This window comes from Xiphias gladius, chromosome 7 (genome assembly GCF_016859285.1).
Source record: "Xiphias gladius isolate SHS-SW01 ecotype Sanya breed wild chromosome 7, ASM1685928v1, whole genome shotgun sequence".
Lineage (NCBI taxonomy): Eukaryota > Metazoa > Chordata > Actinopteri > Istiophoriformes > Xiphiidae > Xiphias > Xiphias gladius.
Genome location: NC_053406.1, coordinates 22,003,082 through 22,028,518, shown reverse-complemented (window position 1 = coordinate 22,028,518; position 25,437 = coordinate 22,003,082). Strand labels below are relative to the sequence as shown.

At 40.7% G+C, this 25,437-nt stretch overlaps 1 protein-coding gene across 3 annotated transcripts in view; it reads right to left on the bottom strand.

Moving 5' to 3' along the window:
- Nucleotides 1-25,437, bottom strand: part of nbeab (neurobeachin b) — a 196,115-nt gene that overhangs the window by 104,751 nt on the left and 65,927 nt on the right. For 2 of the 3 annotated variants that reach the window (XM_040130604.1, XM_040130605.1), the window contains exons 13-30: nucleotides 25,060-25,228; nucleotides 19,694-19,773; nucleotides 18,898-18,960; nucleotides 18,434-18,531; nucleotides 17,891-17,983; nucleotides 11,941-12,049; nucleotides 11,758-11,839; nucleotides 11,538-11,661; nucleotides 10,530-10,722; nucleotides 9,363-10,361; nucleotides 6,570-6,787; nucleotides 6,152-6,305; nucleotides 5,794-5,802; nucleotides 5,034-5,214; nucleotides 3,933-4,060; nucleotides 3,529-3,636; nucleotides 2,960-3,128; nucleotides 633-1,071 (exon numbers count right to left, since the gene is read on the bottom strand). In XM_040130604.1, the coding sequence (XP_039986538.1) occupies nucleotides 633-1,071; nucleotides 2,960-3,128; nucleotides 3,529-3,636; nucleotides 3,933-4,060; nucleotides 5,034-5,214; nucleotides 5,794-5,802; nucleotides 6,152-6,305; nucleotides 6,570-6,787; nucleotides 9,363-10,361; nucleotides 10,530-10,722; nucleotides 11,538-11,661; nucleotides 11,758-11,839; nucleotides 11,941-12,049; nucleotides 17,891-17,983; nucleotides 18,434-18,531; nucleotides 18,898-18,960; nucleotides 19,694-19,773; nucleotides 25,060-25,228 (3,416 nt within the window). The remainder of the gene's footprint in view (nucleotides 1-632; nucleotides 1,072-2,959; nucleotides 3,129-3,528; nucleotides 3,637-3,932; nucleotides 4,061-5,033; nucleotides 5,215-5,793; nucleotides 5,803-6,151; nucleotides 6,306-6,569; nucleotides 6,788-9,362; nucleotides 10,362-10,529; nucleotides 10,723-11,537; nucleotides 11,662-11,757; nucleotides 11,840-11,940; nucleotides 12,050-17,890; nucleotides 17,984-18,433; nucleotides 18,532-18,897; nucleotides 18,961-19,693; nucleotides 19,774-25,059; nucleotides 25,229-25,437) is intronic. The other variant, XM_040130608.1, reaches the window with a different exon arrangement.

Sequence of the window (25,437 nt, the reverse complement as noted above, 5' to 3'; positions counted from 1 at the left end):
CACACACACACACACACATCTTTTATGGTATGAAATATTTGGTATGTATCCTCAGAGAAATGTCAACCCCTGAGAATGATACAGTCAAATATATGACATGATGTATTGTTAATCTTGTTTTATATCGTCCTGGTTTGTTTTTGGCTTTAACAAAGTTCACATTACATATTAAGAACAATACAAAACTTGAGTTCAGTTAAAGGACCATAACGGTGTTTGGGCAAGTTTTAGCTTCTTTCTGTAACAAATGAAAATCTATTAGCAGACTTATGAGCTCTGCAGCCCATCACAGTCAACATCAAGACTGCATTCATTTTTGTCAAAGTTGCATTATCATTGTTTTTAAATGCCATGCTTTACCCAGCAACGATAATGTGACTTTGATAAAAAATAATAATGCAGGCTAAATGTTCACTGTGGTGGATTTGACAAGGAAATATGTTAATTGAATACGATATTGAAAAGAAATAACTAGAAACCAATGTATTCTTGGAATGCTTGTAAAAATCCAAAAACAGCAAGGGTTACAAAATGGTTAACTGTGTGTGTAAGGTGTACATGATTTGTAGTAAACGGGACTAAAACATGTAAAACGTCTGGTACGGCTCTTTAAAAAATTGATACTTCCACACCTGTCAAAGGAATGAAACTGCATGGGCAGCATGGCCTGGGCCTGGGCTTTGGCAGCGGGGTCTGGGTAGGACACAGGCTCCAGCCCGGCCTCCATTCCCTCGACTGGAGCCGCCACCAGGCTCTTCAGAATCTCCTTGACACTGATGCCCTTGTTGGGCTGACTCATGCCGGTGATGGAAGAGGGCTGTTTCAGCACCTTTACGCTGGGCGACTCAGACAGACTCTCCCGGGACTTCTTCACCTCTGAGGACAATGTAGATATCTGCTCACTCATGGCGTCCAGCCCTCCAGCAGTGTGGTCTAGGTCAGACCCATTAAGGACACTGGCTACCTGCTCCTCTCCGATGCCAGAATCTGTGTGAGGAAGAGAGTTCTCCATGTAGAGGTCTTCTGGTGGCCCAGGATGGTCCTTACTGCTGTCAGGTGCTAGAGGTGTTTCTGTAGAACACACACATTCACACACAGAAAACTGTTAGCCACATAAAAATATATGTACAACACTAAAAGAATGATAAAATAATCATTTTGTAAAATTGTGTCCAATTTGATTAAATCTTTATCATCTTCATCTTTCATTGAGTTTTTCCATTTTCATTATCATTTGTGATTGATTAATCATTTAATTAAAAAGAACAATAAAATGTTAAGAATAAAGAAGATATTTTCAAACTACAATTTTTGATTTATCGAAAGCCCACAATTAAATCGAATTAACACTGATGTGAATGATGTGAATGATGTGAGACAAATCCTCACATTTGACAAGTTAGAAACATCTAATGTTTGGTGCTTTTACTGGCTGTTGCAAATAATAGAATTTCTGTTGCTCCCCCTACTATATTAATCAACATATCACATATATTTATCATAATTACTACTAAATTAACATAATAATATTTGTCAAAAGAAGAGAGAAATGGAGATTTAAAATTGATTAATTTGATACCAATTCCAGTAACTAAAACTGCATTGCAGTGCTAGCTAAATATGCCTAGCCCAAGAGTAAATTTAGCCTGTGTGGAAAGAGCCATGTGCCAGCACAGCTTCTCAGATCTCTCTCCAGAAGCTCTGATCCTCTGGTGAGATTATCTCTCTGTTATTCTTTTTCTATGCTAATAAAACATGAATCATCCCATCGTTCCAGCTTCCTCCTGCCTAGAGCCTGAGGAGTCAGATAGCTGCTCCATTATTCTAGTACATAATATACTGTTCACTATACTTCCCTATATACTGTACATAAGATGCTGAGTCTGAACCAAAAACTTTATTGAGGTCGTGAACATCCTGTCTCTTCATACATCGAAATCTATTGTCTATAATAGAGATCAACTTGACCCAATAAAATGTTTGTCGATTCTGCCATCAGCCTGCACAGGTGTCGTTGTAGTTTGATTTTGGATCATCCTGATACAGTGGTTACCTAGATGCAAGGCTGGCCATATTAATATTCATCACATGCCACTAACAAGGTCGGCAGGGCCTGATTTAGCCAGCAAGTCGTCTGGTTTCCTGGTCCGTCAGACAATCGTCTGCCACATGCCATCTGGAAAATTCCCCCATTTTCTGGTGAAATTTATGAAGGCGGCAGTGTGCCTCTCTCATCCCAGCAACCTCTATGATCCCATTCTCCTCTGGTGGATTGCTTGCCTAATGGGCACTGACAGATGGGGCTGAAAATAGCAAGCCTGACTCCACTGCCCCAAAAACCCACAGTAGTTAGCCAGCATGTCTCTGCTTTCCCATCTCTTAACTTCTCATTCCTCTTTCTTCATTTTCTGTGTGCTCCTCCCTCTTCAAATTACACTTTCATATTTCCTTTGGCCTCTCCCCTCGTTCTCCTGCTCCTTTTATTCACTTCACCTTTTTTTCCCCCGAATGGAAGCTGATAAAGTAGGCTTGTTCGAGCATCTCATAAAAACAATTTAACAGTGCAGCAGACACTGTGTTAAACCTTTGTAGACAGCCACTGATTTCCTTTCATGTGACCTAATGTATGATTTATGACTTGAGGCATATACCTTTCATTTCAGAGAGAACGATGATGCCTATTCAAGTTCATAGCTACCATCTCCAGCCCCAGTCTCTGTTTATTTCCACATTTAATTCTGTGCAGTGCAATTAGCGAGCTCATGAATAAATCAAAGGTGAGCAAGCGGAGTGCAGTCTGGGTATCCCTGCTATTTTACTGAATGAGCTCTCAGCTCAAGCCGGCAGCATTGTATCAGAAAGGACCAAGGACACTTAACATTCACTTATATCAACACAAGATAAGATTACTGAGCAGGAAGGATGGATGTAAGAAAAGGTAGGGCACAGCTGCAATCACCTGTGCTGGTTGGTGAGTTGATCTCCTGACGCATGCTGCGGCCTGACTGGCTGCTTATCCTGGCAGTCTCACGTTGGGGCTCCAGGATGTCGCGGTACTTGGAGACCATGAGGACAGAGATGAAGTACACCACAGCTAAAGCCAGAAACTGGGCTTGCTTACTGTCATCCTGCGGAGAAGAATCACAATTGAGTTATGCCACCGTCTATTCAGAGGATCTCATTGCACATAATCCACTGCCGCTGCCTGAACTGGCTCTCTCACAAGAAAAATGTACCTTGCATAGAGCATGAAAACATCAAAAGTAATGCCATTTTTCACTAACATATATATGTTAATTGCTTTGAAATATATCCATTCAAATTTTGTAGGCTTGTGTTCAACAGACAGCAGCTCAGTCGACAAGGGCACCTTTGTCGTTTCATCTGTTGATTGAAGGGTGTTGCATTGCACACCTGTTTGTCTGCCAAAAATCCTATTTTCATCTTCTCTACCTGCAGCCAAGTCTTTGTGACAAACACCTGAATGTCCCGCAACATACACAGACACACACATAGACCTGCACTCACCACATCACGAAACACCACAGCCCGCAAACGATTAATGTCCACATCCTGCAGGAGGCGATCAGGGTCCTTGATGGGAGACAGGTTACTAGGGACAATCTCTATGGCTGTCTAAAGCAGAAAGATAACACAACATGATGTGCTACTCTGTTGAGTCAAGCTCAGTTTTGCTATTACTATTATTATTATTATTCTTTTAACATAACTTTAGAGATTAGGAAATGGACAAATATGGAATTGAAAAAGGTTAGAGCACAAAGACAGATTTGGTATTATAGGTATAAATATCACATTTACAACTGGAAAAAAGATTTAGCATCACTAGTCAGATCACATAAGCACGGGGGAAAGTGTTCTTACTGTAAAATGCACTGTATAGAGGCAATTTTTAAATAGAAGCATCCTACCTTGCTAGAAGTCACAGCATTTAGCAGGATTTCCTGAGTCTTGTTGTTGTTGGGAATGGAAGACTTCTTTCCTCTGTCTCTGTGTCTCTGCCTGCACTCCAGACAGTTCCTAACAGCCACACAACACACTGCACCACACACAGACATACACCCCCACCCCCACACAAACGCACACAGAGCATACAGATAGGCTCTCATTTCAGAGTTAAACTGAAATTCACTGTTGATAACGTGCATATCCTCTTTAAAACTAATCTGTTATCTATGATGACTATTTGTTCTGCGACAGAGAGTCTGATTTCACACTGAAGCCAGTGATGAGAAACTGTACTTTTGCAACAAGGACACTGAAGTCTGAACGCTATTTCCCTTCCCCTTAGCACAACTTGGACTCAACAATCCAGCAAACGCAGGCCTCGCACACAGAGACTCAAAAAGATACAGACACAGATATGCTCATGTACACAAACAAAAAGACACAGAAATACACACACAAGTTTCTATGAATGCTTTATAATTCAAATTATTTGACTAAAACAACTGAATTTTGAATTCTACGGTTAATTCATTAAAATTCTCATTTTAGTTATTACGAAATAAGCAGTTATCTACTTTGTATTCAAATGTAATTCACCAAATCTCTTATGTATACACATAGTGAAACTCACAAGTGTAGAGAGGACCTCAAGGAGTCCTATGGGACTAAGCAATGGCAGACACAAAAGGGTACCATTTGCAAAGATTACCTGATTGCACTGCAAATTTTTCTCTCTGCATGTTATGAATTTCAAAATGATGATCTTGTCATTTTTTTACTGCTGAAAACTGCAGCAAAACTCTGCACCTACTCCAATTTAGTATACAATTAGCTCTTTAGGACTTAATTAGCTTTGCTGATTCAGGGATTAGAGGAATTATAAAGAGAGCGTGAAGGGAATACTGTCATGGCATTTTCTAGCTCATCAATTTCCCAGTGTAACTGGCAAAAGATGCATTTTACCTCCCAAAACCCCACATAAAGATACCGTAATTGGTTGAATCCCCCCACTGCACTGACTGACATTCACATCTTCAGGAGCAAATATACAGTCATGACCTTACCGAGTCTGAGGCACTGACGCATCAGGCCACCAGAGGACATGTTCTTCTCAGCCTCAATCTCACTGAAGTTGAGGGAGCTTGAGAACACCAACACGTCCACCATAACCATGAGACGGGACAGGAAAGTGATGGCGGTCTCTGAGGACATGCCCTGTGTTGCCTCGATGTTGTCCAACTCCGTCTTGCACAAGCAACAAGGAAGACACCAGTTGTATAAAACAAAAGCGCACATGTACAATGCCTTCTCTTCCACATTCTAACCTGCAGTTGTGACTGAAGGTAAACTTTTTTAAACAGAGACATGCAATAAAATATGGAAAGAGGGGCAAATCACACATGTAAACACAGTGGTGGGTGCTGCTGAATTTAGGACAGAAACGCTCAGTGGCAGGTCAGGAGCACGAGCCATTACTATTACGCAAAGATGAGTAGGGTCTAATCTCAGAGGAAGCAGAGATAATATTAGAAATTGGTGCAGAGTTTGATCTGAGTTCAGCTGACTGTCTAACTCCATCCAAGGTTATATTCTGTCAAATACATTTTGGGGGTAAATCCAGAGTGGAGGACTTTTTTGTTAGCTGTCCTCTTCTTTGTGGTGATACCCTGAGAGGTTTTTCTAAGAAAAATATTAAAGAAGGATGCCATCTGCAGCTGTTCAGAGGTAGAGCGCATTATCAGATCTATTTATTGAGCATAAAGCAAAAATGGATTGTGAATACAATTTGAAAAAGAGAGAAATTGAAATGGCATAAATACCTACCTTGGCACTCTAGACATGCACAGACAAAATAAACAAAAGAAGATGATTTCAATCAAAGTCAATTCAAGACTGCAAATAAAATCTGATAATTACAGTAGATTGATTAAAGTAAACAGGAACGACACACAGGGAAGCTAATTACAAACATAAAAAACTGTACCAAAGTAATGTCTTCAGCATTAACTGTAGCAGAGTGAAGCTGAGCAAAAAAAGGTAGCCCCAATCAAAAACAAACTCATTTCCCACAGGTACATAGTGTATTGTTGTGAACTACAGGCAATTGTAGACCAAGCACTTATAATAAAGTACCACTAGATGGCATTATACCCCTTCAGTGAAGACAGTAAGTTGCACTTACAGAAGGAGAGGTGGCCGCTGAGAGAAGGGGCAAAATCCCTCCACACGCGATAATGATGTTGTCTACCATTTGTGAAATGAGGTGGATGGTGTTGTGGACAAAAATGATGTTCTCATTACTATTAACAAAGTCCATGACAGATTTGGTGGAGTGGCTACAAGGAAAGGTGGGGAAAAAAAAGGATTAATATAGGTACAAGCATTTTTCTAATTATATAAATCATATTGCAATTTACTGTGGAGATAACACAAAGCATTTATAGGATGTATATAAACATCCAGATTCAGTATTTGTCTTAAACAGAAATAAATTGCTCTGACATGTTCTGATTCAGAAGGCTGATCGGAGTATCACTACAAATACCATGCTCACCCTCCCTCTCTGTCTCTCTCAAACGCACATAAACCACTTCACGCACCTCCTCCAGACATGGACGTCACTCTCCAGTGCAAACAGCAGGTCAGTGAGCAGTCTCTGGTGCATGGCTGACCATTTGAACTCTGGGATGCGGAACATGGTGGTGCGTGGGCCGGGGCTGAACTGACGTCGCTGTTCCTCTGTCATGGGCGTCCCCCTGAAGCCCATTTCCACACGTATGTCCCTCTCCAATTGAGTTGCAGCGCGGCCATGTTGACTCTGATGGGAGACCAACCAATCACTAAAATGAATGAATTGGGCATCACATATACAATTCACTGTCCATCATGAGACATTGTATACAGACTAGTTGCTAATGTTATTCCTCTGTCAAGATCGATAGTGCACCCTTAATGATATATAATGCTACTATCATACTATTCACTGTGAAAGATGAATTACCAGATTTAAGTGTTAACCTCTTCCTGCCTGCAGGTAAAGAGAAAATAAAACAAGCTCAATGCAACCTCTAAACATAAGATGAATGAGTCAGCAAGGTGCTGCAAAAAAAAAAAAAAAAAAAAAAAAAGCCTGTTTAAAAAGCAGCAGCAATGAATTGAACTTGAGCAATTACACAACAGGAGAGAAGGGTTTAAAAATAAATCCTGCCTCCCACTGGCCTTCCAGCAGTGGCCAGTCTAGGCTAAAGAACTTGACCTCTGAGAAAAGAGCACAGCTCATACCAAAGAAGGGGAGCAATGAACAAATCCCAGGCGATTGTTGCGGAATAATGCTTTGTCTATTTCTGCCCTCCTGTTGGCTCAGCCAACTATTCCAGCAACCCAGTTTCCCGAGTCTCAGTGGGATGTTGCTTGATGTGCACCGGGTCATCCTGTCCCCATTACAAGCAGAGTTGGGAGAGAGAATGATCCCTATGGGTTTAATAAAATAGGACTCTTCACTAAAGGCCAACCCATTTTGACAATGGCAAATGGTCTCACTGTCCACTCTTTGACCCTGGCACTGCTATGTTTCAGCATTCATTCTCCACTAGTGTTACACAGTTAGGTCCGTAAGTATTTGGACAGTGCATAATTTTCATAATTTTGCCTCTATACACCACCACAATGGATTTGAAACGAAGCCATCAAGATGTGATTGAAGTGTAGACTTTCAGCTTTAATTCAAGGGATTTAACAAATTTAACAAAAATACTGGATTAACCATTTAGGAATTACAAACATTTTTATAGATAGCACCTCATTTTCAAAGGCTCAAAAGTAATTAGACAAACCAACATAATTATAAATATAAGGATCATTTTTAATAATTGGAAGAAAATCCTTTGCAGTCAATGACTGCCTGAAGTCTGGAACCCATGGACATCGCCAAATGCTGAGTTTCCTCCCTGGAGATGCTTTGCCAGGCCTTTACTGAAGCTGCCTTCAGTTCATGCTTGTCTGTGGGTCTTTATGCCCTCAGTTTTGTCTTCAGTAGGTGAAAAGCCTGTTCAGTTGGGTTGAGGACAGGTGACTGACCTGGCCATTGAATAATGTTCCATTAAATTGCTTTGAGAAACGTTTGGGTTGTAGTATGTTTTGGGTCATTATCCATCTGTACTGTGAAGCATCATTCTATCAGATTAGCAGCATTTGGCTGAATCTGAGCAGATAGTACAGCCCTTTAAACTTCAGAATTCATCCTGCTACTTCTGTCAACAGTCACATCATCAATAAGCACCAGCGACCCAGTTCCACTGGCAGTCATACGTGCCCATGCCATAACACTGCCTCCACCATGTTTGACAGATGATGTGGTAGCTTCGGATCATGAGCTGTTCCTTTCCTTCAACACACTCTTCTCTTCCTATCATTCTGGTAAAAGAAGATCTTCTTTTTATCTGTCCAAAGAATCTTGTTCAACAACTGGTCGGGCCGTTTTAGATGTTTTCTGGAAAAGTCTAATTTGGCCTCTCTGTTCTTGAGTGTTACCAGTGGTTTGCACCTTGTGATATACCCTCTATATTTACATTCATGAAGGCGTCACTGAATTGTAGACTATGACAATGACACAAAAACCTCCTCAGGAGTGTTATCGAACTGGCTAGATGTTGTGAATGGGTTTTTCTTCACCAAGGACAGAGTCCTGTGACCATCCACTTTAGTTGTTTTCCGTGCTCTTCCAGACCTTTTGGTGTTGCTGAGCTCACCAGTGCATTCCTTTTTATTAGGAATGTGCCAAATTGTTGATTTCCCCACTCCTAAAGTTTCTTCCATCTGTCTGATGTATTCGTTTTGTTTTTTCAGCCTAATGATGGCCTCCTTCATTTGCATTGACACCTCTTTGGACCGCATTTTGACAGTTCCCACGAACAGCTACAAAATGCAAATTCAACACTTGGAATCAACTCCAGACCTTTTTATCTGCTTAATCTGTCTTGAAAAAACAACTGAACAGACCACACCTGGCCACTGAACTGATTGTCAGTCAATTGTCCAATTACTTCTGAGCCTCTGAAAATTAGGTACTATGTATAAATATGGCTCAGAAACAGTTAATGGGACATTTTTGCAAAACCCCTTGAATTAAAGCTGAAAGTCTACACTTCAATCACATCTTGATGGCTTTGTTTCAAATCCATTTTGGTGGTGTACAGAGGCAAAATTACAAAAATTGTGTCACTGTCCAGATTCTTATGTAGCTAACTTTCAGGTTATTCTGGCTGCGACAAAGTCACTGAATCGCTACTATTTCTTCCATGAGTCTAAAAATAAGGGGACTGTCTTGAGTTGGATATTACTGGATAACTCAATTTACATGAATGAACTACATGATGATTTTGCCTCAGACAAACCTGTGTGGTGGCTGTTGTCTGAATCTTCTTTATCTCCTTGTCCTTGCCGTCATCTGATCTCTCCGTGTCAGAAGTGTTGCTTGTTGCATCTGTTGCACTTCTGGTCTTACCAGCCATGGGATCCCCGTCAGATGCTCCTGCAGCTGTGCCCTCAGTGACCTTTGGGCTTTTGCAGGAGGCCTCAGCCTCAGTACCAAGCACAGAGCTGATGCCCTCCAAGACTGCCCGTAGTTCAAACTCATCCTTCTCAAGGATACTAGGTAAGGAGCCAAGCTCAGAGCTGCCTGTTATGCCCAGAAGGCCAGGTTCATCGCTGGCGCTGGTGTGCACTGGAGGCTTTGGGCTGGGCAGGACCAGAGGCTCAGCTGGACTGAGATCAGGCAGTAGCTTGTCCTCCATGCTGCCTCTAACCTTGCCAAAAAGGAAACTGTTATGGATACTGTCCTTGTCATCATCTAGTGTAATGAGAGGGGGTGCATTTTGGTCATCCATGCTGTCCTTTGGCAACAACACACTGTTAGCGTTACTGTTGAGCTTTTCCACAGCAGCACAATAGACATTATCCAATAGAGTATCCACCTCTACAAGTGTTCCATTCTCAGATACTCCCAGAGTTTCAGAGGACACGTCCATATCATCCAGTTTAACCTCAGTAGCCTCCACCTTTTCAGCCTTGATGTCCACCAGAAGGTCGTGAACTTCAACCTTGACCCCATCTACCGTAGTCTCTGTTCCACTCAGACCCTCTTCAGACCCCTTCCCTTCAGCCAGCAGGTTACGCGAGTCGGTACTCTCATAGTCTGTCTCACTTTCAGGTGTCTGAGAGTTATCGTCCATCTCTCTGATCTCAATTGTACCCTTGATGCCAGAGGCCTGAGCAGATAGACCAGAGATGGTACTGACCAACCCCTTCTTCCCTTTCTTAATATTCTCCTCCTCCTGGCGCTGGTACTCTTCGTACATCTTAGCCAAGTACTCTTTATGTGCCTCATATGTCACCTGTAAAAAGGGTAATGTTATAGATGATGTTAGCCACATATCTGTGATGCCAACAACTGGGAAGATCCATGTAGAAGAAGCTTAACATTTAAGATAGGACAGAATAAAAACGTCTCCCTTGACAACAGAGGTCAGTGTTTCTTCTTTGTTGTACAGTACAGTACTCACCTTAGAGTGGGCTATAGAGAGTGTGTCCACCCACACACGCCATCCTCCCCACTCATACTTGATGGCATGGTAGAGCAGAATACGAAAGATGTTGTACACCATCTCAGTGATCTTCTGCTCCTCAGAGTTTTTAGGATTGATGTAGCCAAGAGAAAACATCCAGTCCTGCCATACAGAGCACTGAAGCAGACACCTGCAATACGCATCATTTCACAATCAACAAATAAAATCTGCAGTATGTAGGAAAAGTAATAAGTTTGAGTAATTTAAAAAAACTCGGATCTTCTTATCTTTTGAAAGTTTAACATTTATAATTGATTTTGGGGGTAATAGGAGTATTTTTACAGACTTCTACTTTGAGTTTTTCCATCAAAATTAAAAATTATTTAGGCAAGCCAATTATTCTTTCTGCCTCTCTTCACCACATTTCTTTGTGTCAAAAGTGCATACCCTTGCTATTTGGTATTTGTTATTCACATTACAACAGATTGTTTTGATAATTTGGCCATTGATATATTTATCTGGGTGTTTATTTGACAGCAGTATCTCATAAAACAAAATGACAGCAAAGACAGAAAAGGGGCAGCAAGTAGAAACCAATGAATTAATTATTTTTTTTCTCCAATTCAAGAGTTTGACTTGACAAAACACTTTCTGCCAATTAATTTTATGCTAATTATGTTGTTGATTTAGGTCAGTGGTTTCCTAAGACCTATAATTTAATAGCAATATGTCTTTAAGTGTGTGCGTGTGCTCGCGTGTGTGTGTGTGTGTGTGTGTGTGTGTGTGTGTGTGTGTGTGTGTGTGTGTGTCAGAAGGAGAGCATGGGTTTGAGCATCAAAAAAAGAGAGAAAGCAGGAATGAGCAACTGTCACAAACTGTCACAGAAACATCTGCAGGTGGTACAAGCAGGGGGAACAGTGTACCTTTTTCTATTTTCTTTGTTACATTAATCAGCAAGATAATTGATGGAGTGGGTGAGTAAAAGGCGGTTAAAGTTCTGCTCACCGTCTGTTCTCTCGACTGTTGCTGAACAATTTGATCATGTCTGCAAGGAAGAGCCGCCGAACCTCCATCAGCTCTGTGCTTGCAGAGGAGTTCTTCAATAGGGCTGCTACAACCTTAAGAATCACTGATATCACATGCACGCAAACAAAACTGTAAATTTTCCCAGAAAACAAAACACTTTAGAAAGAATAAAACTCAGTGTGATACACAACAGGCTTACTTGGGTTCTGAATCTTGACAGTGGAGTCGGGCTCAGGATGAGGTTTGTGAACGACCTGTGTGCACACCTGCTCTGTCAGAATCTGGTGCAGGAAGGAGTGAGAAGACATCAGTCACACATTCTGTGCACAGAGACCAACTGTGCAGTAATGTTGAAACATTTGAGAGGAAAATGTGTTGTTACCTCATACAGAGTGTTGTAGGTCGTCACCGTCACAGTGTTGGTGTGCAGCATGAGCCTCTCTCCCAGGAGAGTAAAGAGGCTGTGTGTATGCATGATCTCTACCTTCCTCCTGTAGATAAACACACGAACACACATAGAGACATAATGGTAAAGTGGCTTGTTTAGAGCTCCCTAAGCCACTGAAAGGATCAGTGAGTGCCGTCAGTTTGCTTCCCTATTCTCACCCACAGGGAGCCAGGCTCCGGAGACAAGTGTCAGGAACTGCCTGCTGTCATAAATTTGGGGAATTGCGTTGGAGGTGTGTAGCATAACATAGTTAGCCTGTCACTAGGAATGTCTCCAAGAGACAACAAAGGCATACCAACAGGTGAATAGGTTCAACAGTGACACACTATTTCTGCAAACAGCAAAAGGACTGCTGTCAAAGTGCTAAGTCAAAGCTGCTCTGCTCTGCTGCCACTGCCTCAAGACAAGTTGGGACTTTCCTAATAAGTCGACAGTTTTTTCTGTATTTTGCAGAGGCTGATAGGAGGCTTGTACAAGTCTGCTCAACTAACAACATACAGTTGGAAGTTGACCCTTGTTGTAAATGCTTTCAGTGCGAGTCCAAACAAAGTCCCTTTTCTTTTTCCCTGAATGTAGTGTAGATCATCACTTAAGTCAACGTTAAAATAAGGTACATTGTTTAAAATATGAAAATTGGCTGTATGCTTTTCAGTTGGAGACATAAGGTAATCATACAGAAGGAAGTGCATTTGGTTCAAAAATGATCAAACTGACATGTCATAGTCATTATGTTTTTTTTTATCTTTATGTTTATGGGTGGAGTGATGGCAATTATCAGGAAAGTCAGAAGTCTGGGCCATAAAATATGTCTTGCCTTTGCTCTCTCATGCTTTTTCTAGTTTTCCTCAACCACATCACCCCAAAAAGATATTAATTTGTACGAAACATATATAAGTCAAATCATACCGACTATGGGTCTATCAGCCCAGACAGAATTATTAATATCTAATGTCACTGAGCTAATAAATATAAAATGACAAATTCAATCAAAAGCTAATAACCTCAGCAAAGCATTGAAGCAACATGTTTAATTCTTTATGAGCTGCACTAAAGCTCATAGTGAACTAGCATTGTGCTTTAAAATGTACCAAAGCTATTAAAGTGAAAGGTGAAAGCAGGCTTTCATGAAGTGCTCATGTCCCTTGAGGATTTAGGCCTTTCACTTGTGCCCGGGGCAGTCTAGCATGGGCTTATGCTTGCCCTTTCTCCCCATTCAGTGGGCACCAGTAATGCAACAACACCTGGTGCCCCACCACTGTGAGCACAGCACAAACCCCATATCTTCTCCATCCAACCCTGCATCCCGCATTTTGAATCATAGGCTCTCTACCCGTAGGCACTCTCTCTCTCCTCTCCAATGTGCAGCTTACAAAGGATATGCTAGTGGGTAGTTTACAATTTATTTCATTCTGCGGGATAGCAACTTTGACCTCTTCCACCCTTCTCTTAAGTGAAGTAATGGTTTTAGGGCACATTGCCAGAAATTCAGGTGTTCTACAAAGAAGTGCACCCTAATTTGCGAAACTGGCGACCAGTCAAAAGTTCTTGATTCTTATAATTGCACACATTTTCAAACAAGTGGCAGGAACAGCTGAGTCATCTCTCTGAACGTAGAGCCTGATTTATGATTTTTCAGTTTCTGCCATTGTTGGACACCATGGTTTTCTTTGAGCCTCTGCCTAATCTGACCAGTGATTGTATGTAGAGCCACATGTCATCATTCAACCGCTGGCTGTCGAAGTGGTGTCCAGCAAATGACGTGGGCTTTGCAGATAACTGGCGGACTCTCTGGGGAAGACCTGGTCTGATTAGGAGAGATGGCATACATCCCATGTTGGATGGAGCAGCTCTCAAATCTAGAAATATGGCCGAGTTTATTAGTAGACCAAATCCATGACAACCCTGGGTTAAGACCAGGAGGCAGAGTTGCAGTCCTACACGCTTCTCTGCACTTCCATTAGAGCAATCACCCACCCAAAGCTCGATAGAGCCTGTGTCTGCACCCCAACCACCTAAATTAATTAAATCAAAAGTAAAAAACAAGAAGAGATATTCATAAAAACCTAATAAAAATTAAGACCACTGCTGCAAAAGTACAACAAATCAGGAGAATTAAATGTGGACTATTAAATATTAGATCGCTAACATCTAAAACTGTATAAGTAAACGATCAAATATCAGAACATCATATGAATTTATTTTGTCTTACTGAAACCTCACTCTGTCATGAAGAATACGTTAGCCTAAATGAATCCACCCTGTGAAAGTAAAGCATAGCATAAAGCCTCAAAGTTTATCATTTATTCATTTTGTATGTGCTTTTACCCTTCTGTGGGCCTCTGTAACTGTGTTTTTTTAAAAATACCACATGCTAGCTGCTCAGACATTCTCTGCATATTCCTGGGGGGGATGGGGGCTCCCAGAGATGTGATTTTGTCCTATTGACCTGATGTTATGTTTTTTCTTAGGGAGAGGGTGATGTCGAATTTTACTCTTTCCAAGGTCTAGCAGTTTGCCATCGGATGATCTTATTTAACCAACAGAGGGCCAATCTTCTTGATTGGAATGATAAAAATAATTTTTTTCTTACTTCTGTTAGGTATTGTCTCTTATAAATTGCAATTTATGTATTTTATTCTTTAACCCATCAGTATTTTGTGTGTTACTTCCAGAGTGCTGAGTCTTTAATTAAACTATTTCCAGCACATAATTTGGACGTTTCCCAATGAAATTGCTAACCTGATTGCTGACTTCTTGAAAGCAAAAATCTCTGATCAAGCAGTGCCCAGGTGGCTGAGGAAGCCTTGTGCCAATGTATTCATAAGCTCAGAGAAGTCATGCACTTGGCTTCAAGAAGTCAGACAACAGTAAGCGATTTTGATCTTGTCTTATGGCCTTTTTAATTGAGTGGAAATTGAATTTGTTTGTTTTTTTCAGATTCCAAAAGTGTAAGGGTTTAGTTAAGCACGCAATGATTAAGGTTAAAGTTTACTGTTGTTTATGTTGTTTTAAGCTTAGAGAGTGGAAAATCCTTAGGAATTTGCCTAGAAGGAGTGAACATTAGTTTCTCTATAAAGGTGCACTATAAATAAAAAAGGAGGGGTGGAAACCCTTTGCCTATGAGTCCATTTAAAGAGTACAATAAAAAGTGCATATAGTTATGATAGAGGCCTGGACATTGTGACGTACATGAGAATTTTCAGCACCAGACACAGAAGTTGATAAACTATGGAGGTGGCTGAGAACGAATGTGTTGTTTTTCCACAAAGGTATTGAGGCTAAGCTTAGTAAAAGAAACAAACCCATCAAACAGATGGCAGAAACTTTAGGAATGGGTAAATCAACAATTTGGCACATTCTTAAAAAAAAGGAATGCACAGGCAAGCTCAGCAACACCAAAAGGTCTGGAATACCATGGATGAGAACAAAAATGGATGATCACAGAGTTCTTTCCTTGATGAAGAAAAACCCTTCACAACATCTAGCCAGTTCGATAACACTCTTGAGGAGGTTGGTGTGTCATTGTCATAGTCTACAATCATGAGACGCCTTCATGAATGTAAATACAGAGGTGCAAACTATTGGTAACACTCAAGAACAGAAAAGCTAGATTAGACTTTGCCAGAAAACAAATAAAACATCCCGCCCAGTTGTTGAACAAGATTCTTTGGACAGACGAAACCAAGATTAACCGGTACCAGAATGATGGGAAGAGAAGAGTATGAGGAAGGAAAGGAACAGCTCATGATCCGAAGCTACCACATCATCTGTCAAACATGGTGGAGGATTTGTTATGGCATGGGCATGTATGACTGCCAGTGGAACTGGATCACTAGTACTGATTGATGATGTGACTGCTGATAGAAGTAGCAGGATGAATTCTGAAGTGTATAGGGCTGTACTATCTGCTCAGATTCAGCCAAATGCTGCTAATCTGATAGAACGGTGCTTCAAAGTACAGATGGATAATGACCCAAAACATACTACAACCCAAGTACTTCTCAAAGCAATGAAATGGAACATTATTCAATGGCCATGGGTTCCAGACTTCAGGCAGTCATTGACTGCAAGTATTAAAAATAATCCTTATATTTATAATTATGTTGGTTTGTCTAATTACTTTTGAGCCTCTGAAAATGAGGTGCTATCTATTAAATAGCTGTAATTCCTAAATGCTTAATATGTAATTTTTGTTAAATCCCTTGAATTAAAGCTGAAAGTCTACACTTCAATCACATCTTGATGGCTTCATTTCAAATCCATTGTGGTGGTGTATAGAGGCAAAATTACAAAAGTTACTTCACTGTCCAAATACTTATGTAGCTAACTGTATATTTAGACAGTTTTTCTCCCACTGACCTTAACCAACTAACTTCAACAATACCTTCATTTAAACCATCAACTTGTCTCTTAGACCCAATCACAACTAAGTTGCTTAAATTTTTACACTTAGTTAGTACTTTACTAGTCATGATCAATCTGTCTTTATTAAAAGGCTATTTACCATGCTCCTTTAAAGTAGCTGTAATTAAACATCCTAAAAAGCCCAAATTTGATCCAGGTGTTTTCGCCAACTATAGACCTATATCTAACTTTCCTTTTCCCTCTAACATCCTTGAGAAAGCAGTCGCCAATCAGTTGTGCGACTTTCTATAGTACAATAATTTATTTGAGCATTTTCAGTCAGGATTTACAGTTCATCATCACAGAGACATCACTGTTGAAAGTTACAAATGACCTTCTAATTGCATCAGACAAAGGACTTGTCTCTACTTGTCATGTTAGATCTTAGTGCTGCATTACATACTACTGACCATCACATCCTATTACAGAGACCGGAACATTTAATTGTCATTAAAGGAACCGCACTAAGGTAGTTTAAATCCTATTTATCAGATTGATTTATGTATGTAAATGTTAACAATTAATCTTCCATATAAGCAAAAGTTAGACACAGAGTTCCACAAGGCTCTGTGTCAATGAAGCCCTGGTCTCCAGCACCACCGTAAGGAATATCTGAGTTATTTTTGATCAGGATATGTCCTTCAATGCCCACATAAAACAAACTTCAAGGACTGCCCTTTTTTTACCCACATAAGTTTTTGAGACAATTCTCTCTCAAAAAGATGCAGAAAAACTAGTCCATGCTTTTGTTACTTCTAGGCTGGATTATTGTAATTTCTTATTATCAGGCTGCCCCAACAAGTCTCTAAAGACTCTCCAGTTGATCCAAAATGCTGCAGCGCACGTACTGACAGGAACTACGAAACAAGATCATAATTCTCCCGTGTTAGCTTCACTGCATTGGCTCTCTGTAAAATCCAGAATAGAATTTAAAATCCTCCTTCTCACCTACAAAGTCCTTAATGGTCAGGCACTATCATATCTTAAAGAGCTTAGAGTACCCTATTACCCCACTAGACCACTGCACTCCTAGAATCTAGGCTTACTTGTGGTTTCTGGAGTTTCCAAAAATGGGAGTCAGAGCCTTCAGCTATGAAGCTCCTCTACTATGAGACCACCCCCCCCCCCCCCTCCAATCAGTCGAGGCCGACAGCCGTCCACCATGATCCAGGTTCGGTTCAAGGATTCAACCTGTTAAAAGGGAGTCTTTCCTTGCCAAAGTCACCAAGTGCTTTGTTTCTGACGGAATGTTGGGTCTCTCTCTGACTTGATCTTACTAGTCTTTCTAAAATGGACATTGCATGGACATGGAAAGGCTAAAAATGGAAAAACAATATACAGTAGATGACAGCATTAGACAAGTTTTAGCAACCTATTTTTAAAACATTTGACAATTAATAAATCTTTAGACTACTCTTTATAAAAAACACTAACTTTGTAAGTACAATGTACTACACAGCTATTGGAACTGGTTACTTACTTGTGGCCCAAATGCTTGAGGAAGTAACCAAGGACTTTGAGGGATTGTACTCGAATGCTTTCACTCGTCGAGGCCATGAGCTTGTACATTACCCTGGAATAGACACAAGCATTGAAATCTGGCAACACTACACGGTCTTGACAGAATAAAATATAGCCCTGTTGATGAAAGGGCCCTGCACTGGTTAGCTGACAAACCCCTTTCCTTCAGAGTGAATTTACATTAGCATTAAATGAATGTCCCAATGAAAGCAGCAGTCTTTTCCTTAGAACTCCCAAGTAGTGCTACACTGTTTGCATTTATATTTTATAGGATCACATGGGGTAAGTTTGATCATCCATGTCATATTGTGAAATCAATATGTTAATACTAGTACTTTTCCATGCATACTTTATTGCTCACTGAACATATGAATTATTCATGCTTCACGTAGGCACACAGAAGCAGCACAAGTGTTAGGTGCTTAGGTTTAGTTTGTGAAATCACCTCCTCTTTTTGTGCCTGAACAGCGAAGGGGATTGTGTCTTCCCCTGAGGGGCTTACCGTATTCCATTTCTCTGGTCAAAAGCAGGGATCATGGAGGCTGGATGCTCAGACATGAGGGCTACCACCAACTGCAAAACATCATGCAGATTCTCATCCTGCAGAAAAGCCAGGAGAGAAAGACAATGAAAAAGAGATATAAAGACAGAAAAGGGAGCAGGTGAAGAAAGACAATACAGTTTTTGTTCTCTGCTCAGACTCTGGAACGGCAAATTCAGCAAAGACATATATTATGTCACCTTACACCTTACAACAGGGGGCAGTGACTGGCTATTGTACAATGAAAAGTGCGCTGGCAATCGGGAAGATTAACTCAACTTGGTGATTAGTTTAAATGCTGGGAAAATAAACTTCGCGCAGAATGGCTACTCTGTAAATTAAATGTGACCTTGAAGCTTAGTGCAGCAAAGTGGCACACTAACACACAGAGCGAATTCACTCAGAGCAGAGATAGACTCATTTACCTCATGCATTGTTAGTAAATAGTTCAGGATGCTCTGCAGCTCATCCTCCTTCACACCTCGGTCCTGAAAGAATGCAAAAACGGGAAAACAGATAATAAAGATTTAATAATGCACAAGGCAAATAATTAGAAAAGGGTCACTAAATTATAAAGTTACAGCATATCTGCCAATATTCTGACAAAGAGCAAGACAGTATTTTTCATTTTGGTACCGTAATGTGGTACAGGTACTTGGAAACAAGTGTTCTGGCATCCAGAGCTTCAATTTTTATTGTTGTGCTTAGACTGGGTATGCCCAGGGTAAACCAGATTACTTTTGTTTGCCCAAGCACCTGGTTTAGCCAGGTGATAACATGTAGATTCCAAACCTGTTTTCTGCCTAGCGTTAAAATTCCTCTTATTTCTGCCTTGCCGGTGAAAGCCTGTTACATCTGGGTTTACTGACTCAGAGGTAACAGCAATTTGTCTCATTCAAAAAGCTGGAACCCACAAATATTTGGTATCTTTACTTGATAAATTACATAAACGATTAAATGATTATCAAAACTGTCATTTATTAATTTCCTTTTTTCCAACTATTGAATTCATTAAAATTGTCTCAACACAACTGGTTTTCTTCCAAACACACTTTTTAGAAGAGATAAATAAATAAAGAGCGCCCAATTTATTTAGGAGCACACTGGGAGAGCATTTTAAAGGATAACACATGAAGAGCTGACAATCTCCATATTTTCTCGGTGCAGCTCAAAATCAAGTCGTGTGAGGGGCTGTGAGGCATGAAGACAGGTGGAATATACCTTCAGGATGAGTTGCTTGAGGAAGAGAAGCATGAATGCCCGCAGAGAAATAATTTCTTTCTGGGTCGGCCTTGGACCATCTGTAGTAGGAGAGAGATTGAGAGAAGCAATAATAGTTAGAAAGAAGGTACTGGACTCAAATAAGATATCTTTCTGTTTTCTAGTCTCAACTATATTTTCTTTTTACTGGTAATTTTATTCATGGTTTATTTTCAGGATCTTAAATTCCTTTTTGATGTTTTTTTTATTGATAATGACATTTTTTTTTTCTCATGGATGTCTTGTGTTCTCCTCCTTTGAGCGTTTGAAAAGGCAGAAAAAAAAGAAAAAAAGGGACACCTTCAAAGTCATCTTCAGTTTTCTTCGCTGTGTCATCAGCTTTGTACTAATTTACTGGACTCACCTTGAATGTGTGTATCAAAAGTTTCAAGTTTTGGGTTTTACCTACAGCCTAGAAAGAGATTGTGGCACACAGAGCCAATGTCCCATTTTAGAAACAAAGAACTATTACATTAACAATTAGCAGAATATATGCTATACACATGATTTAGGTTCAGGAGGGATCATTCTGCCCAAATTTATTTGTCATTAATGCGGCATCCAAAGGCTGTGTGTATCCCAGGTGCCCACAGCGTAGTGCCCAGGCAGCCAGCCCAAGGTCACCTTAGTCACACCTGCCCATCACACTGGCCAACATCTCATTAAAACTACCCAGAATGCCTCCTCCACCTTAAGGTCACTTTGGCTCTCCGAAGTTAGCCTCAAATTGCAATTCATCCCTGTCCCGAATTTCATTCAACATCTGATGGGCCCGAACGCTGTCAGCAGGCGTATGTATGTCGAGCAAATACAGAAGAGCGACAGAATATGACAGAAAGCACTGACTACCTGTCATATCACAGAGCTGCTGCTGCTGCTGCTGTTGTTGTATTGGTTTACTTGGCACAATAATTAATTTTGACACAGTCAGAACCTTTCTCAATATGCTGAAATCGTTTGCTTTTAACAAAAAAGGGTTTGCATGTACACCGAGTAAGGACACTAATGGGCTGTAGCAACAGGCAGATCAATACAACACATAGCTATTTAGTGAGACACATCAGAAAATACAGGATATGGCACACATTACCACTTACAACAAACAAACATAAATCCTCTTAAGATTAACAGCACTATCACTGTACCACAAAGGCTCCATTTTGGCAGTAAAACCTGGCATGTAAATCATAAAAAGGTTTTGCATTTGCAGAGGTATTAAATGACGGCAACTGGGCCAAATACAACAGCAAAAGCCTTTAAGGGAAAACCGGTCTCTTTGCCCAATGTCTCTCTTCTCCTCTCAGCCTTTATAAACCCCAACGTCCACCTTGGCTGGACACGCTCATTTGAACTGTGGACAGTGCCATGATGACAGATACACCAGCCAGCAGACACCTGACCATCCTGCCGCTCCCACAGCCAGTCAGCATAATCAATGATGAGGCTCTCTGAGGTTGCAGGAGGGTGGCAAGTGCTACTGCATCCCGACACTGATTAATAGAGTGAGAGAGGAAAACCCAGTACAGGGACAGACCCTGACATGGAAGGGATGATAAGAACATTATTACTGCAGCCACTGCATCCAAGTTATTCACAACCAATTACGTTCAGCAGCTCTGCACAGCTCTTGTTTCTCAAACACGGATTGTTTTACTTCCTACATCCCAAGGGCGCAAGGAGAAAGAGTTAATTGAAAAACAATTTATGTCCTTGTGATTAATGCAGGAATCTTTTTTCAGCTTATGACTGATGATAATAAAGTCACAACAAACACAATAGTATGCATCCTGTATACTTGTGCAAACATTTAAACAGCAAAAAAGAAAGTGTTTTTAGTATTACTCTCTAAATGCATTTCAATAAACAAAGGCTGATAAAACACTAAAACATCCAACAGTATTTTAAACGCAGCAGCTATAATCGGTTTCCACAATTCCTCTCAAGTTGTAACTACTTAACCTGCTCTGTTTAGAGTACGTGAAGTATGTTGACTTTGAACTACAATGACTAGACATTTTGTACAACACACAAAGGCCAAACATGAGAGAACAAACATTAAAAGTGAAAGAGTGAGGGCCGTCTCTCTCTCGACAACGTTTCCAAATGCACCACCTAACCTCCTTTTGCTCCAGTGGATTTCCCAGGTGTAAATGCGTCAATCTGAAGGAAATCAGTGTTGAAAGAAGAGCATGCACGCACCATACCGTTTCCTGACCTCCCGGTAACCAGTAATTTGTAATTTGTCTTACATGAGATTAATTCTTCAGAATGAAGGCACACACAAAAATCAATTCAACCACAAGCCTTGATCAGATTATTCCTCTGAGGTGCCTCCACCTGTCCGTCACTGGGGATGTCTACTATAATGGGAACGTCTTGACTGGCAAAACAGCTTTGCTGCCCATGTCATTGCTCATTATTTAGTAAAACTGAGGCAGGGCAGAGACAGACACAAAAGGAGGGTGATAGAGACTGAGACAGATTGGGTGTTGGCTTGTGGCTACATGGCACAGGCTAGGAGAAGTTGAGAAATGGGCATCTGTCTGTAAGTGCCTGCAGTGATTCTGTGTATAACCAAATGATACATGGCTTTAATTTGATAGCACTCTCTATTAAAACCTGAGGGAAAAATAAAGAGAAGGCACTTCCACAAAAAGAGTGAGTAGCTGGAGGAGTTCTGTTTTAAATGTCCTCTCTGTGTCCTATAATTGAACACTTCATTATCTTCTTGGCTCTTTCCCTCTTTGTATGTGTCTTTGTTTGGTCATTTCTCAGTTAAGAAGGACAGAGAGAAAAATTGCCGTGCCAAATCAAGCACAGATCAATGGAACCAGACCCACTCTGAAAATTACCTACAGCCGGAAGATGATCCATTTCGAGATATGTCTTCCCCACAAACTCTGCCATTTTTTCAGCCCGTAACAATCTACCAGAGATCTAATAACAATCAGCACTATATTTATAGTTCTATTTGAAAATTCTACATTCAAGGAAAGCTTAACTAGAAAGCTCATTGGAGGAGGGTGGTTAACAAATGTGGTGTATAGTCCAACATGTGAATATGCACAATTCTTTGCAATCAAAAAAACTATGAAAAGGTGAATGTGTTCACTGTTTTGTTAGGCAGTGATTCTTACCAGTGCATTTAAAAATGCGTAATTCTTTGCAATCAACAACATATTGTATAGAAAGCTAACCGAATCATAGAGGACTGAGCAATGTGTTTGTATCTGTTTCTCCACAGTCGTTTGGGTCATCATTGGGTCCGGCCACACACTGTGATAAGCTTTCTACTCCAAACATCTCCCAGATGTCAGAGCTCCTACCTTGTGATGGAATATCCTTTGGGCCATCAGTTCTTTCTGGCAATAGGCAAATCTCATGGTCCTCACTCACAAACAGAACCTTGACATTGTTGATCTCCTTTCACTTGGGGCAGCAAGCTGCTCAAAACCCAAAGGTGGCAATCTGCTGCTTTCTGGCAGCGAACCATGGCCTCGGACATTGTAATTACTTTCATCCCAACCACTTCACACTCGGCTAAAACTACCCCAGCATATGCTAGAGGACGTGGTCCAATGAAGCCAACATAACTATGTCATTAGCAAAAATTGAAAAGAAAAAAAAAGATAAATCTGATCCCGAATCCCGTTCTATCTTCTGCACTAGTTTCCGCTCTCCCACCTACCAGAGAGGTGACCATACTTTCCCAAGAGCCAGGCATCACTCACCCAGTGCCAGGCGAAGACACCCAATTGAGACATCTACACCTACACATTACACAGACAATAGTAACATTTTTTATCTTATCACTGTGTCAAGTGTGACTCTCCTGTATAGCACAGACACCAATAACTACAGTGAGTACACTGTGGCATATCCTGTGTATGAGTTTGGTGTTTTTAAAACTCGTGTTGACATCTCTGACTTAAAACAAATCAGAAAACTTCTTGGTCTTGTAATACTCCTACACAAAGCAGAGCTATACGGCAGCGCCTGAGGCTACATAGAAATAGATTTCCCAAACAAGTGATTTCAACATCAAAATGTATTATTTAACAGCGGTGAAAGCAACAACAAAGGATACCTAGAGTCCAACATAGTGGACATGATAGAAATAAAGTCATGAGAAAACTCCCCCTTATGCCCAAGCTAAATATAGTGCATCACCCTAGAACATGAGCTCTAGATAGGTTGAGCTTTCATCACTTATTAAGTCTTGTAAAGTTCCATCGCACAGCATAAGAAGGGATAAGGGGCACTGCACAGTGTAAGTAGATGGGATAAGGAACAAATTAAAATCAGGGAAAAGTGAGATTGAGGGGCTCGTGGAACGACCTAATTTACAAATGTGAGTGCCCATATTGTCCCAGCTAACCTCAGTCTAGAGGCCACTACCGCCATTAGTATGAAATCAATTAGGATAACTCAAAGTCCTAACAGATCAAGAATTTAGGCCAAGTGCCTTGATGTGGCATACACACTGTATAAGATAAAATCCTGCAATATTAAGCCTACTCTGACACTGCCTTTAAGAATTTGTTTTCATCTTGCAGTGTTAATAAATGTGAAGTTCCCATGTGACACAAATTATCAGTGCTGCTAACAATGCTGGCGGAGGCAAAATAAAAAATTTTTTTGGAAGAAATCACCTTTGACAGTGTGACAAGCATTACATCAAAGCTGTCAGACTACAAGCTTTAACCTTCACCAAGTAGATTTCATTGGGCCTTGGTGAAGTTTAAACTGAGCTCTCAGAACCGTTATAAAACAAGCCCTATACTATGACACAGATAGTTTCCGAAAAGAATAATGGAGAGCAAAAAGGAAACGACAGTTCAAGGACACTTTCACTTCCAGCACAGCCTGCTCAGTGACATACTGCCGTTTCATAGACTGAGGATGCCAGTCATATTACTAGCCTAGGTTTCAGAGGCCTAACCCCAACACCAAGCACGCTAGCGAGATGACAGTATTGATGTGGCGTGTCTGCCTCACCGTCATCTCCAGTGATGCCCAAAGTCCTAACAGCTGACAGGGAAGCACTTCAATGTGGAGATGAGTCATTTCTAATGTAGGGGGAGCTGCTGCCATATCAGGCAGATACTTTGATAGCAAGCTTGTGACTGCACACAATCATTATGATTGGTTCACTCCCAGTGATTTCCTTTCCAAAACACTGAGCTTTACTTTGATGACCCTCAAGATGGATGGGAAACAGCTTATATAAACAACAACCCAAAATCAAATCATATTCCACAGCAAAAAAGCAAATAAACTCAGCTCGACTTTTGCTGGAAAAATTCAAAAATGCTAAATATGCTCACCAAGACCCTTTGGTGTGATGCCACTGCTGTCCACAGGGTTGACGGCCCAGTAGTAGTACTTTAGTGTATGCATCAGCTGAATGACTGTGCCCACTCGACGAATTGTGTTATAGATGGTTGCCGTGCCAATGAACTCAGCAGAAAGGTATGTGTACAGAGAGAGCTGTACCTGTAGTGGAAACACACACACATGCATTCATGTTATTCATGTTATTAACTGCACAGTATAAGTACACTTTTTAAGTGCTGTATATACAATGTCAGGTTAATCCCCTGAACCTTGTACCTTTTTAGATTAACCGACACATTTTACCGTGGTGGATTGAACTAGCTGAGCATATTATCCACGGAGGTGTATGGTAGGGATGGTCACTGACC